The sequence below is a fragment of the Poecilia reticulata genome, chromosome 3 (genome assembly GCF_904066995.2).
Source record: "Poecilia reticulata chromosome 3, P_reticulata-male-v2, whole genome shotgun sequence".
In the NCBI taxonomy this organism is placed as follows: Eukaryota; Metazoa; Chordata; class Actinopteri; order Cyprinodontiformes; family Poeciliidae; genus Poecilia; species Poecilia reticulata.
The window spans coordinates 31,949,353-31,968,742 of record NC_088832.1 but is presented as its reverse complement, the minus strand read 5'-3'; the positions used below and the strand labels follow the sequence as shown (position 1 = coordinate 31,968,742).

General features: G+C 38.9%; 1 protein-coding gene across 2 annotated transcripts in view; it reads left to right on the top strand.

The window, feature by feature from the left end:
• The first annotated feature begins 1,583 nt into the window (after positions 1 to 1,583).
• The window catches only part of slc6a5 (solute carrier family 6 member 5), a 28,124-nt gene continuing 10,317 nt past the window's right edge, over positions 1,584 to 19,390 (top strand). Inside the window, exons 1-14 of one of the 2 annotated variants that reach the window (XM_081605465.1) lie at positions 1,584 to 2,098; positions 2,961 to 3,398; positions 4,658 to 4,823; positions 5,212 to 5,343; positions 5,490 to 5,663; positions 7,087 to 7,237; positions 8,408 to 8,540; positions 9,990 to 10,124; positions 10,229 to 10,332; positions 10,790 to 10,914; positions 11,637 to 11,749; positions 15,490 to 15,621; positions 15,866 to 15,965; positions 18,233 to 18,333. In XM_081605465.1, coding sequence (XP_081461591.1) covers positions 2,096 to 2,098; positions 2,961 to 3,398; positions 4,658 to 4,823; positions 5,212 to 5,343; positions 5,490 to 5,663; positions 7,087 to 7,237; positions 8,408 to 8,540; positions 9,990 to 10,124; positions 10,229 to 10,332; positions 10,790 to 10,914; positions 11,637 to 11,749; positions 15,490 to 15,621; positions 15,866 to 15,965; positions 18,233 to 18,333 — 2,007 coding nt within the window. In that variant the 5' untranslated portion in view covers positions 1,584 to 2,095. Of the gene's footprint in view, positions 2,099 to 2,170; positions 3,399 to 4,657; positions 4,824 to 5,211; positions 5,344 to 5,489; positions 5,664 to 7,086; positions 7,238 to 8,407; positions 8,541 to 9,989; positions 10,125 to 10,228; positions 10,333 to 10,789; positions 10,915 to 11,636; positions 11,750 to 15,489; positions 15,622 to 15,865; positions 15,966 to 18,232; positions 18,334 to 19,390 lie in introns of those variants that run through there. The other variant, XM_081605464.1, reaches the window with a different exon arrangement.

Sequence of the window (19,390 nt, the reverse complement as noted above, 5' to 3'; positions counted from 1 at the left end):
AATTGTTGGTTTAGTAGGTGATTGTTGCGGGATCGGTGTTGTGGAAAGCCCCTCCTTTCACGCCCCCCAAACAATTAACATGAGAGCAATTATCAGATGTTTTCCCTCCAGCAGGAACCACATAATCCAGTTTCCAGGATTCACCAGGGAAACTTCACATTCATACATCACTGAAGAAAGAAAACGAGGTGATCCAGCTTTTAAAAAGTTATGGTATCAAATTAAACTGATTCAAGTAAGTAAGTATAAATATTTTAAATGTATTAAGTTGTCGTGTTAAACAAAGTAGGTTTGACAAACTGAAATGAGTTACAATTACAATTGTAGAAAATTGTCTTAAAAAATTAGAGCTCTGTTCTTTTTTCAGTGGAATACTTGCAAACTTAAGAATAAAAATAAGATTATCTTTATTTTCTAGAAATTACCTCTTCCCCTTTTTTATTGCCGCCCTGGGCAACTGCCCCCGCTGATTGGTTTAACCAGGTAGATTCGCCTTTTCGTACCTTGTTATTTGTACGCTGAAAACAGAGAGAATGTGTTTATCGGTCTCAAGCAATCAAATTATTTACATTTGTTTACCTTTACAACTTAATAAATTAACTTGAATAAACCTGATTTGATTAATTGTGACCAATTATCAAATTTCTTTTTAAATTTGGAGCTGCATTATCTTTTTCCCAGTGCAGTTATTTCGTACCAAACCGTTTCGAGTACGAAATGGAGCCATCTGGGAATAGCAGACAGCTCTCTGCGTCATGGCAACTGCGTCAAATTGGAGCTCGAAACATTGACGTGTCACATCTACTTTAAACACACTGTCACGGTTGTACGAAAATGCAAAATATGATTATCTAGAGGGAAGGAGGAAACGCGAACTGACCCAAAGACAATTACAACAAATTAAGTGATCGGAACTGAAAATAATTCATTTAGCTTTGTGTCTTAATAACGAGTTAGTTTTACGGAGCTCATTTTCCTTTAGTGTCTGCAGTTTCACTTTACGGCGGCCTGCTGTCCTCATGGCTGGAAGAGGAGACGAGGCCTCGTGATTTCTTTGTAAATGATGAGACAAAGGAGACATAAAGACATTACAACCAGCCTCCTGACTCTTTTTTTTCTTTGCATCCTCCAGTAACAGAAAGAGCAGGACTATGATATGCGCAATGCAGTGTTTTGGACTCAGCTGTCACTGCTTCCAGTGGAGGCTCCAGTGGTTGGCTCCGGGTCCTCCTGACGCGTGTGAGTCCGTAAAACAAGCTTCTTCCTGCGCAAGACTTTCAACAAATGAGTAGCTCTGAATAGACTTTGCCCCGCTTTTTTTTTTTTTTTTTTTTTTTTTTGTTAAACTTGATCAATGCTTCCATTGGTGACGCGTCTCGCCTCAGGCGCGCTGTGCGTAAAACCGACTAGCTGGGGGGGAAAAAAAGAAAAACTATTTATAGTTCAGGTCATTTTTAGCTCAACTTAACCCTTGATTGCCCCCCACCCCCTCCCCCCGCCGAATTAGATACTTAAAAGAAAGTTTCAACTTTCTCTTCCTTAATTCATTTCTCTTTTAATTCCCATTTGGTGCGGAAAGCATAATAAACAAACTTTATTACTATAAAAGGCCATAATCGAGATTACATCTCAGCATAGAATTCAAACTCCAGCATGAACCCAGTCTGGTTCCCCGTGATCACGTGGGAAGCGTCAATGCACGCGTGGAAGCTGCACATCTGTAGTCACGAGTGTATTAATCAGCTTCAGCGCTGTCCGCGCAGCGCTCACGCATGCAACGTGCGTAATCAGAACACATACAATTCACGCACGCACAAACGCGCCCCCCGTCGCTTTGGCTCTGCTAGTCCCCTTTAAAAAACCCGAATCCAAGCCTAATGATTTATCAAACTCCTATTATCAAGAAAATGTCACGCGAAGGGCACCTTGCTCTGCACTGACGCAAACTGCTCCAAGCTTTCCCACGGAGCCGTAGAAAAGCTTTGCACTCGCTGCTTTGCGCGGCAATAACCACTTCGGCTTCCAGTCGTCTCTTCCTTCCTCTCTCTCTCTTTTTTACAGCTGTTTTCAGCCTGAACGCAGAGCTCTGCACAAAATGGTAAGTGGATGGAAACTCCTCCGTTTGCTTTTGCACGTAAAGTTGCATCAAGATTGAGGTTTTTTTTAAGTAAATTTCGCGGGTTTTGAAAGTAGTTTTTCCGACGCTGAAGCAGTTGCGCTGTCCGTGGTGCTGAAACGCAGAAAACTTTTCGTCATTATTTTTCAGTCGTCGCTCCAGTAAGGCTGTCTTAATTCATCCAGATGCTTTTAAGGGTTACAATAAAATAAATCGGGTTTTTTTTTGTTCTTTTTACTTATTTATGCTTTTTTTTTTCTTTTTATACTGAGGGAAACTTTGCTACAAGAAGTTAGTTACCGTCTTCACTAATCATGAACGCAACAAAGCATTAATCAGTCAACATTTCTTTTTCCATTTGGAGGATTTTCCGGTTGCTTTCCCGCCCCCTGAAATTCCAGGGAGCCATTTTTTAATTCCGCCGCCCCGGGTCCAGCTCAAGCCCTGAAACGCCGGGGATCTCGCCTGCCTGCGGGGAGAGCGGAGCCTCCCAGAGACCCGCAGCAGCTTGTCTATTGGCCATAAAAATCAGTGGATGTGAGGCTGAATGACATGAGGGGGAAATGGGGCGTAAAATTAAAGAATCTTGCAGAAGGCGAGAAGTGGAGAAGCAAGGCAAAGCGCCCCCTCCCCCTTCAACGCGCACACACAAATACTGTGCATTCATAGGCTGCAGAAACGCACCTCCTGAAAGTGAAATATACCAAAATCAAAAGGCTACTGTGGAAAAAAAAAAGGTTCTGTAGCTGCAGAGATGAGCTGCAGCAGCAGCAGCTTCAAGGCTTCATGCTTTCTCCCGTCGCGTCGCCGTTCCTGTCGCTGATTTGTCACTTTTATGTTCCAGGATCTGTCTGAGCAGAGAGACATGGCCAAGCAGCCGGCCGGCTACATCCCAATGCAGCAGCAGCAGGAAGGAGCGGCGGGATTTACAGCAAACAAACCGGACAACACGGTGCCATGCCAACCACACGCCCCTCACCACCACCCGGCGCCTCAACCGCCGCCTCCGTGCAACGAGAGTAAAACTTTTTGTCCCCCGGAGAATAAACCGGGAGAACCGGACTCCAATAAGGAGTATGGGACGTTTAAAAGCGCGCCGGCGCCTCCCGTCCCCGGATCAGTGGCCATCAACTCGGCCTTCAGGAAGGATTCAGCCGGCGACCCGCTGCGGGCCACGGCGGAGCAAAACAACACCCCGGGCAACTGGACGACCATGAGCCAGACCACCATCATACTGGGAACAGATGGAAACACGTCTGTTCAGCCGGGGACTTTAGCGGGGGTAAGTGTGCTAAATGAGGCGTTTCCTGCGCTGCTGGAGGCAGGTGCGCTGCGGATGTTTCTGATTAAAACGAAGCGCAAAGATGAATGGAGGTGAAGGGCGCAAAAGCCCCTGGCAAGAACAAACATTCAGAGTTTGCGGAGCTTCGTGCTGCTTCTTGATTGTCGAGGATTTGGTTTAAAAGACTTGATTATGAAATTCATATTTTATAATTCGCTGTTTTTGTAAGGATTAGTCACTTAAAGGGGTTTTTATTTACGTGTTTCAGTCAAATTTGATTTACTTCGTATTACAAAACCAAACTCTTCAATTTGTGTAAATGCTGTAATCGTGCATGCTCCGGTTGCTTCTTTTTAATTATTCTTTCCTTGTGCATCTAATTAAAGCATGCCAAACTTTAAATCTTGCTTATGTCAGCAAAAAAAAAAAGAAAAAAAAAAGATACACGTCAAACAGAGGTTGCTGTCTCTTCTGTTCTTCTGCGCCATTTTCAATAACCGTCTCCTCTTTATAAAAATTCATATCTGTTTCGGTTAAGGTATTATAATTGATTTTGCTCGCGGTTAAAACCCCAGAAGCGGGTTGGACTGCAGGATTTGACTCCTAACTCTCGCGGTATTTGGCGGTGATCCCGGATCCCAGCAGACGCACTTGGTACAGCCCAGGTGTTTCCCGCCAGACAGGCTGCGCTGAGCACGAGACTGCGGATCACAACCTGTCGCGAGGGGACATCCCTCTCTCACGCGCACACTAGATTTTACTTACATTTAGATTCTGTTTCATTAGTTTTGCTTTTGCGTGATGTCGGATTTTTTTTTTTTTTTTGTCTCTGCACCTAAAATTTGTGCTTTATTGGCGGAAAGATGTTTGTAAATAAATGCAGCTGAAGATAGAAAATATTTAAAATCTCCCATCATCAAATTGATAGAAAATCCGCTAATTTTAAGTTTTTGCAGAACATACACAACATGTTTTTGTGCCCATTTAAAACGAGAACATGTATTTTATCAAAATTATTTAAGAAGCTAAAACCCCCTTTAAAAATATCTTCTTTCTGCTCGTGTCTGGTTTATATATATTGTCTAAATCGATGTATTTTCTGCCAGTTTCTCCCAAGTTGCACACTTTGCTCAATTCTTTTTGTTTGTAAATATATTTTATGAATAAATTGACTCGACTGGTTATTTTGGGTTCGGTTTAATCTAGTTTTATTTTTCATTTCATTTAGAGAATGATCTAAAGTTTATTTCTCCTCTCAGGCGGACGTTGTTGTTGATGATGATGATGATGATGAGGGGGGAGATGAGAATAAGGCCAGAGGAAACTGGTCCAATAAACTGGATTTTATTCTGTCCATGGTTGGCTACGCGGTGGGACTGGGAAACGTGTGGAGGTTCCCTTATCTTGCCTTCCAAAATGGTGGAGGTAAGAGTTCAGAAACCGAAGAAAAAAAGAAATAAAATCATGATTTCAAAAGATTATGTTGAGGTTTATGTTATGCATCAAATAAAAAACGGGAAAAATGATCAGATTTATATTTCTTTGCAAAAATAAAATGTAATAAATATACTTGAAGGCCTTAAAACAACGCAAAACATGAAACGTCGGGAAATTATTTTAATAGCATTGAAAAAAAAAATAAACACCACCTTCTATTTACATTAAAAACAGTCAAAAATATTTGCTTGATTTTTACTTTTAATGACAGGAATGCCATTTTTAACCTAACCTTTCAGTGAATCTGATCATTTAGAGGCAGGTTTTTCACCCTGCTGAGGGTTTTATTCTCTAATTTGTGTAATTTTCTCCCCAGGTGCTTTTTTGATTCCCTATCTGACCATGCTGGGCATCGCTGGGATCCCAATCTTTTTGCTGGAAGTGTCTCTGGGCCAGTTTGCCAGCCAGGGGCCCGTGTCAGTTTGGAAATGCATTCCCGCTCTCCAAGGTAAACTGGCGCCACTAATAAAAAGCAAATAAAAAATAATAATAACAAAAAAAAAAATAAGTCAGAAAAATGAAACAATAATAACAACTATTTCTCAAATTTTCTAAAGAGTAATGTATATATTTCGTCTCATTTATTTATTTTAGGTTGCGGGATTGCCATGTTGATAATATCTGTCTTGATAGCCATATACTATAACATTATAATGTGCTGGACACTGTACTACCTGTTCGCTTCGTTGAAGGGCTCACTGCCATGGGCTAACTGTAGGAATGAGTGGAACACGCTGGAATGTAAGGACAAAGACATGCTGCTGTTAGGTAAGACACACACCTTCACACACTCACACACATTCACCAAAAGCCCCCCTCTGCCTCTCGTTCTCTCTCCACAATGCGCAATGCGTCATGACTCCCTCAGCCGAGGTGTCCTGCAGTATAATGAATCCTGACCTGCGATCTCTGCAGCGAGTGACAAATGAAGAGCTGCTCACTCATGTCTGGTGCGTCTCTAATGACGCCGGCTGATGAGGACATGGACGGGAGGCCTCCGTGAGACACATCAAATTATTCGGAGTTCAAGATTTCAACGGAATTTGCTTTGAATCCTACAGTAAATACATATTTTAATGGTTTTAAAAATGCAGTGCACAGCTGTGGCATCGCGATTCTTAGAGAAACTATTCATAAAACTGCGTTTTGCTTTTACAGAAAAGTCCAGGAATTAAACATTGAGTCGTTTAACAGCGTTTTGCGTCGAATAATCGTGAAAACTGGTTATATTTTCTGTAATATTTGCCCTCAGCGATTCTGTGAATTCAGCACTAAAACTGCTTGCTTGACAAATTTACTGTACGGACTGGGCTGCTGCAGTGCTGCAGTGAGCCCGACACTGACCTCTGCTGGCGAAACAGACAAATAACATCTGTTCTTTGTCAAAAATCGATGTATTTATGAGTTATATACAGTCTGTCCAATATTTGCTCGGTGCACTCGACTGTTTACTGTTATACAGTAAAAAATTATCAGCAGTAATTTGGATTATTTGGACTGTAATAGTGAAAAAATGTCACATTTTCAGCATTTAATTCATGTGTTTATTAATACCAGAGCTCCAAACTAAGTATTTAACTAACAAGCTAAATATTTAGTTTGTAAACTGAATTAAGTAAGTAGTTAGGAAGCAAAGTATTTATCTGGTGAATTAAATATTTAGTTTGGAACTTTGGCATTGAAAATATGACAGTTTTCTTGTCTTTATGGCAGGTTAAATAAACCAAATTATTTTTTGCTGTGTAATTTGCTCATCACATAACTTCAAAATGTATCTGAAAATTATTCTTACACATTTCACAGTGCTTTAAAATCTTGTTGGATATCAGGCTTTTGGTTGGGATATTTTTTTATTTATCAGTTTTAAAGGCTAAAATGAAACTTTGTCTTGGATGCATGTTGCCATTTGTATATAAAAACCGTCATGAACTGTGATCTCATAGAGCAAAAACCTAAAGTTTAAGCATAAAAGTTGGGAATCGGAAGCATTAAGGTTCGTACAGTGGATCAACACATGAATCAAACTTTTTTCTGACTTTCAGTGCTTCACAACATCGACTCCGTGTTGCAGAAACCTTCTTTCCCTGCAAATTACACCATTTTCCCATTTTACGCTGCGTGAAAACGAAGCAAACTGCAGGCCTGTGTGCATCTCTGCCAGTTCAAATGTGTTGATTTCTGATTGGAACAGACTCCTGCATCCTGCGGGACAGAAACCCCGTTTCCATCAAGAACTCCACTTTCTGTCTGTCCGCCAACGCCGTGGGAAACCTGACAAAGCTGCTTAACATGACGGCGGACGGCAACAAGACCTACGTCAGCCCCAGTGAGGAATACTTCAAGTGAGTCTGTTTTCTAATAAACGCTTCCACTTTCTCTGCAAAGTTTGTCTGGTTTCTGTTGTCTGTTCATTCCTGGTCTTATCAGAGAGGGAAATCACCAAATCCAGGGTTAAATTATAAGATTCTCACTCTTATATTGTTGTTTTTTATCAGTTTGAGACATAAATCCTGTCAAATTTAAAACTAAATAAGCAGAAAATGTCATTTGAATCTGTTTTCTGTGCCTCAGACTAATCTTCAGCCTAACTATTTACCCACTATTAATATTATTTTTGAAACATTTTTCTTTTCGGAGTATTTTTACTTTAGTAATTTTGTTATGAAGTATTAAAAGTATCTCTATTCTTACTTGAGTAAAGTTTTTTACCCACTAAATGAAAAACATAAACATGTTTTTACCAAAAATTCACCAAACACAGACACACACCTGCAGTTTTTATTTTTATTTATATCAAAATTTTCACTTAACTTTATATTTTGGTCCATCTGATCATGCAATTTTTTACTATGAAATGACTGATCATTTAAAGTAAAGTTTTACATGGATTCAAATAATTTAGGCTGACAAAAATACAAAATGTGTGTCACATATTTCAATCCTTTGCAGACCCTTTGGTGTCTGTGGAGAATGTCTGTCAGGTAAAAATGTGGACTGACTCGTTTCTCATCTGATCTATTTGTTTGTTCTGTAACAAACTTCTTACTACACACACTAGACATTTTATCATTACTGAAGACAATTTGTTGCACTGAATCACAATAAAAAGGCCTGAACTAACTTTTTACTCTGATATAGAATTAAAAGTACAGTTTTTCAGGATTGTAAATGTAAAAACAAACAATAAAATATGGAAGAGTATCTTTTTCGTTCAGTTAGCGACGCTCTACCAAAAGTACACTGAAACTTTTGGTTTTAAGTTGCAAAAAGTTTTAAGGTGTTTGGACGTCAGCAGCAGTGTCAAATACAGTAAACATATCAATCATATTTTAGTTAAGAAAACCGACATCTGATTGTTTCCAGATTACTGGATTGAACTGATTTATGAGAAACTTGATGAAAGTCAGTCTGTGGCTTCCTTTAGCTCTGCATGTAAATAACATATAATAGACGTTTTAATGTAATGTATCTCGTGTTGAAGTTGAGTTTAACGCTTCGCCTTCCTCCTGCAGGTACAATGTGTTGCACATTTCCAAAGGGATTGAATATCCGGGAGACGTCCGCTGGCCCCTGGCAGGCTGCCTCTTCCTGGCCTGGCTCATCGTCTACGCCTCGTTAGCCAAAGGGATCAAGTCATCAGGCAAAGTAAAAACACACACAGCAAATATACTATTAAACATTTTATGGTTTAATCTGTAACAGCTGAGGACAGTTACAGATTAAACAGTAATCTCTTTACTTTTGGTGATTTAAGGGCATTTATTTACAAAAACGCTGTAAATTTATCATTTTAGCTGTTAAAAATGTGTAACTCTCTATAAATCAGGCTCTATTGATTTGTTATACAGGCACAAACACCGAAGTTTCGTCCGGATGTGACGATAGATTGATTGTGTTATGTTGCCCCCTAGTGGTTGAAGCGGGTCAGTACAACACAGCCAAAATTGACACTAAATCCAGGTGAAATCTACACTGTAAAATAGGCAATTTAAAAAAATAAAATGACATCCTAATAACTCACCTTTTAATAATAAAAACATTCTTAATTAGATTTATAAAGGAAAAAAAGCAACAGCCTCACACGTTGAGTCTGCTGCAGTGAATCGAATCTCACGGCTGACATGATGTTGGTGACAGTAATCATGTTAGAGTCCAGGAGGAAATCTGTTTTTATAGGGTCACATAACGATCCTGGTGAAATTTCACTAGAAAATATAACTATCCAGATGGGCACTACTGTAATATTTGGTGAAATCAAATAGAAAATTGTCAACAGCGAAACTCAGAAACTCAAAAAATAGAAAATTGAGATTTATTTTTGTTTGGAAGTATCCTTCTTATTCCTTTTGGACCATGTTAGGATTATTGTGGTACAAAAAATATGTGTCTTTTGCATTCCTTGTTCATGCCTGTTATTTTTATACTGCTATCAGGTTCTAAATAAATACATAAACAAGTTTATTAATTAATTAATCCGGCTTGTACGATGTAATCAGAAAAAATTATTGAGCAACTTGAACCTTCATTTTTGTCCAACCATCAAACTTCAAGATTTAATTTTAAAAACTTATTCAAACCTCCAATAGAAATAAGTGCTTTTATATTGTTTGACTTTTTTGAAACAACGTCTTTGCAAATGTGAACTTAGTTCAAACTGGTCCAAACAAAAAGACTATTTTTTTTCTTCTAGTTTTTATTTAGTCAACGTTAAATGTGCTTTACATGCAGAAATATGAGACGGAATATTTAAAAACATCAAAAATGTTGTTAAATATCAACTAAAATCCACACAAATCTGGAACAAACGTCTGTAAAACTATAAAACCTCTGAAACACTGAATTCCTTTAAATCTAGACTAAAACTTCACCTGTTTGGATTTGTTTTTGATTAATAGTAAATGAAACACTAACCAACATTTTAATGTGTAACGATGGCACTTTGGAAACGTTTCATTTGTTGATTTTTATGATGTAAAGCACTTTGAACTGTCTTGTTGCTGAAATCTGCTGTACAAATAAAATTTGGTTTGATTTTGAACAGTTCTTCTAGTCATTGCATTACTTTAATTTTGCTACTTTCCCCACATGTTTCAGGTGGTTTATTTCACAGCCACGTTTCCGTATGTGGTGCTGGTCATCCTGCTGATCAGAGGAGTGACGCTCCCCGGTGCCGCCGACGGCATCCTGTACTTTATCACGCCAAAATGGGAAAAACTCAACGATGCAAAGGTACATAGAGCTCCTTTTTTTATTACAGCTTCCAAACAGAAACAAAAATAAAATCAGTTTTGACCAGTAATCCGCCTTCGTTTAACTCTTCTCCTGCTCCTCAGGTGTGGAAAGACGCAGCTACTCAGATCTTCTTCTCTTTGTCGGCTGCCTGGGGAGGCCTCATTACGCTCTCCTCCTACAATAAGTTTCACAATAACTGCTACAGGTAAACACTTAAAAGGTAAACTACGCGTCTGTCAGACCTATTAACCCTGACACCTCAGATGCATGATGCTGTATCTGTCTGTGTGGTAGAAATATCCCAATAAATATCACTTTTAGCCACCGCAGCGCACTGCTTCTTTCATTTAAACTACTCCTGTTTACTACATGTTACTGATTGTAAATGATAAACACAACTAGATGGCCTTCAGAAGAAGAAAAAAGCAACAAAAATGTTTCTTTTTTTTCTAAAATCGTGCGCCATCTAGTGCTCAGTTTTTGTATTACCATAATTTAGATTCACATGCAGTTTTTCGTCTTGTCACCAGAGGGCACTGTTGTACCTACATCATGCACCAGCATGTATTTGGAATATAAAAATACTTTTACTAGTTCAACATATGCTTTTTTTTTGTGCTTATGCTGCATCTGGCCTCCCTCCTTTGTTTTTGTTTTTGCAGGGACACCATCATAGTGACGTGCACCAACAGTGCGACCAGCATTTTTGCTGGATTTGTCATCTTCTCTGTTATTGGTTTCATGGCTCAAGAACTGAAGGTGCCAATAGAGAAAGTGGCAGATGAAGGTAAGACAACTAAGCCTGTCCCATCCATCCATCCATCCATCTTCTTGCACCCTTGTCCCTTAATGGGGTCGGGAGGGGTGCTGGTGCCAATCTCCAGCTAACGTTCCGGGCGAGAGGCGGGGTCACCCTGGACAGGTCGCCAGTCTGTCGTAGGGCAACACAGAGACACACAGGACACACAACCATGCACACACACACTCACACCTAGGGGCAATTTGGAGAGGCCAATTAACCTGACAGTCATGTTTTTGGACTGTGGGAGGAAACCAGAGTACCTGGAGAAAACCCACACATGCACAGGGAGAACATGCAAACTCCATGCAGAAAGACCGGGGCCGGGAATCGAACCCAGAACCTTCTTGCTGCAAGGCAACAGCTCTACCAACTGCGCCACTGTGCAGCCCTAAGCCTGTCCCAATAAGCAATAATACATCAATTAATCACGTGGTAAATAATGTCCATTTGCACCATTTATAGTTTTTCTCTGTCTACCAAATACTGGATGATAAAAATCTTCAGTCTGGCTCTTAATTTTATTTATCGTGTTGTTTTGTTTATTTGTTTTGGGGATTTAAAATGTCTTCCAGTTCCAGTGTTAAATGTCTGTTAGAATTTAAAGTTTGTTGAACTTGTTTTCTCACGTTTCTCTGCCTTTTAATCATCTGTGTCCATAATGAGTAGAAAACAAGCATATCTATGTGTTTTTTGTGCATTAATTTCAGGTCCAGGCATAGCCTTTGTGGTGTATCCTGAAGCTCTGACCAGACTCCCTCTGTCTCCTTTCTGGGCAATTATCTTCTTCCTCATGCTCCTGACTCTTGGACTGGATACCATGGTAACTGCTGCTTCCCCCCCACTATGTGATATTATATACAATGCACTCTTACAGTTTATATGTCCTCAGAATAACCAACAAATTACTATGATAAATGTGTGAAAATGTTTTAATTTGTGTGAAAAAGTTGTATTTTTGATTAGATTATGTAATTTACAGTGATAACTCTACAGCAGGGATGTCCAAACGTTTTGTCAGGACAAAATAAGTAAAAAAATTATGATGATAAGATGAAATCAACAAATTAAAGTTGTTTGATTGTTGTTGTTTTTTGTAGAACAAATTTACTCTGTTTATAAGAAAAAGATTTGAGTCACTTTCTTTCAAAACACTTGTTATATTTAGTCGAGTTTAATAAATTAAACAAAAGCTGATCCAGGCACAGAAAAGTTGACTTTTCAGTAAAAGTCGGCATAAACAATGTGGCTCTGCTTGTTATAAAAGTTTGGTTATAAAAAGATAAATACTTTCTGTTGTACTTGACATTTTCTACTGTAAGAAAATTATGTTGGTAATAATTTAACCCTAATTAAAAGACAAGTTTGTATTATTCTTGAACTGCAGTTGGTGGCCACACAAAATCACTGCAAAGACCACAAATGGCCCCTGCGCCGCTCTTTGGACCCCCCCGCTCTACAACAAACAAACAAACTTTAAGGTTAAGACTAATATCAATATTTTCATCTAAAGGATACAAAAATGTAGGAATTTCATGAACTACTGTTTACAACTCCCTTTAAAATAAAATAATAATAAAAAAAGAATTGATGTCCTAATAAAAGCTCCTCACAGTTTAGACATTTATTAAAATTTCTTCATTTCTTCTTATATAATCTTCTGACATTTATATCTCCCTTTATGGTTCTAGTGATTTTTAAATGTGAAACATTGGATGATGGATTAAAACAGATTATTATTTTTTCTTCAAGTTTATGGCACAAATGCTCATAATTTAATGTAGAAGTTTACACATTGAAAATTGTAACGCCATAAGAGAAAGAATTTTAAAAACTTTTTAAGTCTATTGAAATACAATTTCTTCTTTAAGCTTTTGCATCTATTCTTTTCAGTGTGTTTTTTAAATGTTTAAATATATAAACACTGCATTTAAAAACATTTAAAACTAATATTATAATGATTCACTCAACTTTTGATTTCCAGAAAATTTATCAACATGCAAAAATGCATTAAATATAACAGAATTTAGAAGAGAAGTATATGAATTGTCTTTTTTTTATTGTTTGAATTTGAATTAATGTCTAAGTAATCAACATTCCTGCCAATCACATGAATCTCCTGACTTGTTTGCTCCAGAATAAACCTTCAACTGTGCAGGTAACATCCAGTGATGTGTAAACACTGCAGGCATTGACCCAATTAGCATAATTCCCCGTGTCCCGCTGCGTCCCGCTGCGTCTGTCTGCTCGAGAGTTCAAACTCTCCAGGAAGCTGAACAAAGGCTGTCTGTCTGTGATTAGAACGAGTCAAACTAATTAGATCTAAAAGTTTTTAAAAAGCATTAAAATCATTTATGTTCATTTGTAAACATCAACTTTATGTCCTTTATTTTTCAATCATTCGCGTGACGTTTAAGTGTCATGAAAATAAAACATTTAAATCGTTAATCTCAAATGCAAAAATTATCTTTTTTATTGTAATTATTTGAAAAGATAAACGTGAAAGGTGTTCATCTTTGATAGATTTCACCCAGGGATGAACCAGACTTGCACTTTGGCTGATTATTTTTGACTTTTTGATGATGTCACAAAAATCAAGTCAACTTTAGTTTATTGGTTCAGTTAATTTCAGGCAGTTTAAAGTACCGTATTTTCCGCACTATAAGGCACCTAAAAACCTTCAATTTCCTCAAAAGCCGACAGTGCGCCTTATAACCCGGTGAGCCTTTTATATGGACCAATATTGAGCCACAACAGGTCTAGCAACTATGGTAAACAGCTGCCGACTTCATTTTCCCCCATAGAAGAAGAAGCGCGCAGTGCATGCTGGGATAGTTGTCAAAACGCTGGTTTGTAATCTATTAATAAAGTTTGACTGACCTATCTACCCACCATCATCTATAATCAGGTCATCTGCAGGTCAATTAGCGCCACGTTCTCCATGAACATGCTGTGCGCGAACGGAGAAGGGTGACTGACCATCGTCCGGCCACGCCCCGGCCCAGACGCGGAAGGCTCTCCTCGCTGACCGGAGTCGGACTGTTTTGTTGACATTCCCTTTAGTGCAGCTCCATCTAGTGGATGCATAACGTAACTCCAGCCTCTACTGTAGCGTCTATTCTATGCGCCTTATAATGCAGTGCTCCTCATAGTGCGGAAAATACGGTACTTTACGAGACAAAAACGTAACAATAGGGGAAACAATGAGACAATAATCATTATATAACTGTTGTAAAAGAATGAGAATTAATAAAAAGTTAAGGCAGCTCTAAACAAATGGTTTTTAGTCTTGATTTAAATGTTCCAGCAGTTTTGCAGTTTTCTGGAGGTCTGTTCCAGATATGTGGCGCGTAGAAGCTGAATGTTTGGTTCTGGTTCTGGGGATGCAGACCAGAACCAGAACCAGAGGAACCCCAGGATTGAACCTTGATGAAGAAAGCACAACGAAACTTAAAAATATCGACTCTCGATAACTGAATAAAATAATAACAAATAAGAATATCTCAAATGTAAAAAACATGGTGGAAAAACACAGAAACAACTGGGATGTTAAGAAAAAATAAATAAGTAAATAAATAAGAAAATCAAATAATAAAATAAGTAAATGAATGAATGAATGTTAGAATAATTCCCTGTGTTCAGGGCAACAGCAGCTTTTGGATAAAAACTGTTTTTTATTCTGTTTGTTTGACTAAAATTCGAGTCACTTTGCTAATTTACTGGATTTGCTTCGTTAAATAAACACTTCAGTCTCTGGCATGTTGTTTTTCACTTTTATTTTTAATGCTCAGAGCTTTTCCAAGTGTGATCCTGAGCAAACACGTACAGCACCAGCCCCCTTTAAGTGCTCAGCGATGCTCCTGAGGCGAGCAGAGGGCACAGTGGCACATTAGGACACGAGTCAAAGGAAACAGTAAATGATGATGTTATTTTGCCTTGGCAGTGGCAGCTCAGAGGAGAGGGCTGCGGGCTTTGTTGTAGGAAGCAGCTCAGCAGTAATAGGCTTGGGATGTTGACAGGAAATTAGTTTTGGGAGCTCAGGAGGATGGAGAGGAACGGGGAAGTGGCAGATCCAGCTCTGCGTCGGTGCGTTTTCGCTGTGTTCTCATGCATATGTCCTCACACCACCAGCCTCTTTAAATTTCCCTGTTTTATGTATTCATGCGCTGCTGCTCTCCTCTGGGCTCTTTCACCATTATGTCATATTTGCTTTTCTCCAGGCTGACTCCTACATGATGTCGGGTCTCTTCCCTGTGATCCAAAGTCTTCGTTTTTTTTTTTTTTGTTTTCTTCTCCTTCTCAGAGTTATATCAATGTTCTTTTGAACTGTTTTGGAAGTAAATTGAATTACTTTAAAAAGAGTTTATTGGCTAAATGAAGACAAATGCTTCACAACACTAGATGCTGAAATTCTAACAGCTGCAGCTGTTAGAATTTAAATGAGTTAAACTTGCTGGCTGCAGGCTGGTGATTCTGCAGAAGAAGGAGACGATCAGGGAAGATTTGAGATTAGCTGCTTTTCTTCCTCATTCCCTTACTCTCCTCTTCCTCCAATGTTCCCAGTTTGCCACCATCGAAACCATCGTGACGTCCGTGTCGGATGAGTACCCCAAGTACTTGAGGAAACATAAACCGCTCTTCACCCTGGTCTGCTGCCTCTCCTTCTTCATCCTGGGCTTTCCCATGATAACAGAGGTACGAGTTCCTACTTATGACAGGTTACACTGCAAAAACACAAAAACTGACCAAGCAATTTTGACTTACTTTCTAGTGTAAGTATCTGAATTCAAATGAAATAAGACAATATTAACTTCCATGTAACTTTTCAGCTAAAAATAGGAACTTGCTTTAAGTTAATTATTATTTTACTTGAAGCAATACATTTTCCCTACTGTCTTACTAATATATATTTTGTTTTACTGTCTGTGGATTTTTAAAGAGCGGGATGTACATGCTGCAGCTGGTGGACACATACGCAGCCTCCTACTCTTTGGTTATCATCGCCATCTTTGAGCTGGTTGGGATTTCCTACCTCTATGGTGAGTAAATGACCTGCAGCATGACCTTTACTTACTCTGCTTGGTTTTGCACTCCAAGGAACCACTCTGAAAGGTCAGAGGTCAGCAGGAAGCTCCAGCGTTGGAAGAATGAAAGATTGTGAATTTGAATCCAATCTTGTATTTCCTTTAGTGTAAAACAAAACCACAGTGCATGTTTTTTTTCTTAGTTATGCATCCTCTGTGTGTGTTTAAGTATTTTCATGAGTAGCGGTAAAATAAAATAAAAAAATCATCTATAACTGCGTTTTATTCACCATATGTTTGCACAAATTGGAATCACAAAAATACATTTTCTTACTGGAAACACACCACTTCCAAAACAATTCACGATTCTTTTAAGTAAAACATTTTTTTGATATTTTGCAAAATTGCAAAGGAAACACTTTTTTTCACATCACATGAGTCATGTGATCAACAACCAGATGTTACTACTGGCAGAAAAGACAAGAAGACGACAGGAAGTGGTAGGCGGATGATTGTGCTGCATGGTTTTTAGTTACTTATTGCATGAACAAACATGTGATTTCAGTTGTGTTTATCATTTAATGGAAACACAGCAGTTGCAAAATTATATTTTCAGAATATCGACTCAATTTTATGCACCTTTGTAATGGATACTCAGCACCAACCGCTACTGTTTTTATGGTTCATTTATGATGTTTACAGTTAAACAATATGTTTAAGAATTTCTTTTCAAAACAGACAAACGGAGAAAACTCAATGCAGTAGAGTTGCATTTTTAGTTGCACTCATTTTCCTGCAATAATACAATGGGTATTTGTTGCTACAGTAAAGTACATTAGTAGCATAAGCTCATACTTCAAAATAAAATCCATCCATTTTCTTACACCCTCAGTGTCCCTCAGTCGGGTCGGGAGGGTTGCTGGTGCCCATCTCCAGCTAGCGTACCGGGCGAGAGGCGGGGTTCACCCTGGACAGGTCGCCAGTCTGTCGCAGGGCAACACAGAGACACACAGGACACACAACAAAACACACACTCACTCACACCTAGGGACAATTTAGACAGATCAATTAACCTGACAGTCATGTTTTGGGACTGTTGGAGGAAACAGGAGTACCCGGAGAAAACCCATGCATGCACAGGGAGAACATGCAAACTCCATGCAGAAAGACTGGGGCTGGTCTTTCTGCATGGCAACAGCTCTACCAACTGCGCCACTGTGCAGCCCTTCAAAATAAAATAAAAGTCCAAATGTTTTTGTTTGTAATGGTAAAACAGAAAAGTTGTTTCTTATCAACACCTCCAATCAGCTAATTAGGACATAGATAATATGTGATGGTTGTTATGAACTCTAATGTCATCACCGTGGATTATGGCAAGACAAACTTGACAAAAGTCAAGTTTAATTTAAAGCAGCAGTATGTATGTAAAAAAATAATATTTTTTAAAATAAAAGTTACAAATATTTGTGACATTGGTTATTTTCCCACGGAATAAATGTTCTCAAGGTTGAATAAAAAACAAAAAGTCTTCAGTGTTAAAGAAAACAACATGACTCTGTTTTTGGTGTTTTTTACACATCCTCACCAGAGGTGCCAGTAGATGTGAACGCCTCGCACGCACTCACATGTGGTGTTACACTGTTTGGTCTTATTATTTGTTTTTAGTCCAGCCTGAGGCATCATGAACACACGCACAGTCCAACACCTCAGCAGGGACACCAATTACATCTGGGAGACTTTTGTGATTACTGCTGGCCTTCCAGAGGAAATTGGGATTTGCCCCATTGTCCTTCATGCTGGTCTCCTGATATTCCCTACGCGGCCACAAGGGGTCTCTGTTGTAATGTCCAAGTCTGAGCCGCCGACGTGCCCAGGACTCAGGTGTGTGTCAGGTGGCTGTTACCAAGCGAGAGGGTGGCTCGGTTTGTCGGAGCATCAGCACAGGTGACATATTGAAATGATTGTGTGACTCTGCCTCTTCATGTCACTCACAGTTAAGACGAAGGAATGAAGCCATCTGCTCCCTCAGTTTCTCCAGGAATCTGACTCCTTTTACACACACACACACACACACACACACGCACACACACACACACACACACACACACACACACACACACACACACACACACACACACACACGCACACGCAAAATTTGCTGATGTCCTTTTGAAGGGATCTTATCAAACCCTGGTCACTGTCTGTGTTTCCACTTTCCATCTTCCCATCATTTCTCGTCTTTGATTTTATCTCTCTTTCCGTTTTTTTCCTCTCCTCCGCAGGTCTGCAGAGGTTTTGCGAGGACATCGAAATGATGATTGGTTTCCAGCCAAACCGATTCTGGAGAGTGTGCTGGGCCTTTGTGACTCCAACCATCCTGACAGTATGTTTGTTTTCGATCATCTCATTTTCCTACACACACACACACACACACACACACACACACACACACACACACACACACACACACACACACACACACACACACACACACACACACACACACACACACACACACACAGAGCCACTAGTGGACATTTGTATTTTCAGTTCCACCCATTGTATCCGTCACCTTAAAAATGCAATAATTTGCATTCTGTAACAGATGAGGAATTACTCCCCAAACACTGAAGCTGAAAATTGTTTCCTCCCTACTTTTCCTGCCGAGCCAACACTTCAAATGTTTATTTCTGTAACTACCTACACATACCTATTTTGAAGTCTGTCACCGCAGTTTACAATTTAGTTCTACTTAAGCATCGTGAACTAGGTGGAAAATTGCTTGAACTGTATAAAATATGCAGACTTTCTCTGAAATCAGCCTCCGTTTCGCTGAGCTGTCCAGCTGAAGATGTAAATTTCCTTGCACAGATTTTACTAGTGTGTCTGAGCAGGACCCTGGCCTGCATAAATATGTTTAATTTACATAAACATAATAAAAAACACTGCAAAGGTGATGCTGACTAATGGAGCTGCATGTTTATCCTGCTGCTCTCATTGGAGGGTTGATTCATTTTCTGCAACTGATCCATTTCTGTCTTTCATCTCTATTGTTTTTTTTTATATTTTAAGCTAGATTGGTGTGTGTTTTCTTTCACACACTAATTACATGTGAAATACTTTTTTTCCATTGTCTTCCATCTTTATTTTTAAAGCAAATGGAGCAGAGGAAACAGTTTTTGCCCCCAGCATAAGAAACTTGCAAGAAATTACTCATTGGTGTTGAACATTTTGTGATTTAATCATTCATTTTTCATCCAATGTTTACATAAACAATTTAATTTAAATTAATTTTGGAAAACGCATTAATCATGTTTTGTTGAGTGATTAAATTCAGCTGGTAGCCAAACCTCACTGTAAAATAAATCAGTCTTGGTTTAGAAATAATTAGTGACATATAGAAGAAAATTCAATAAGTCAGTTTTCTATTTCTGTTCTGT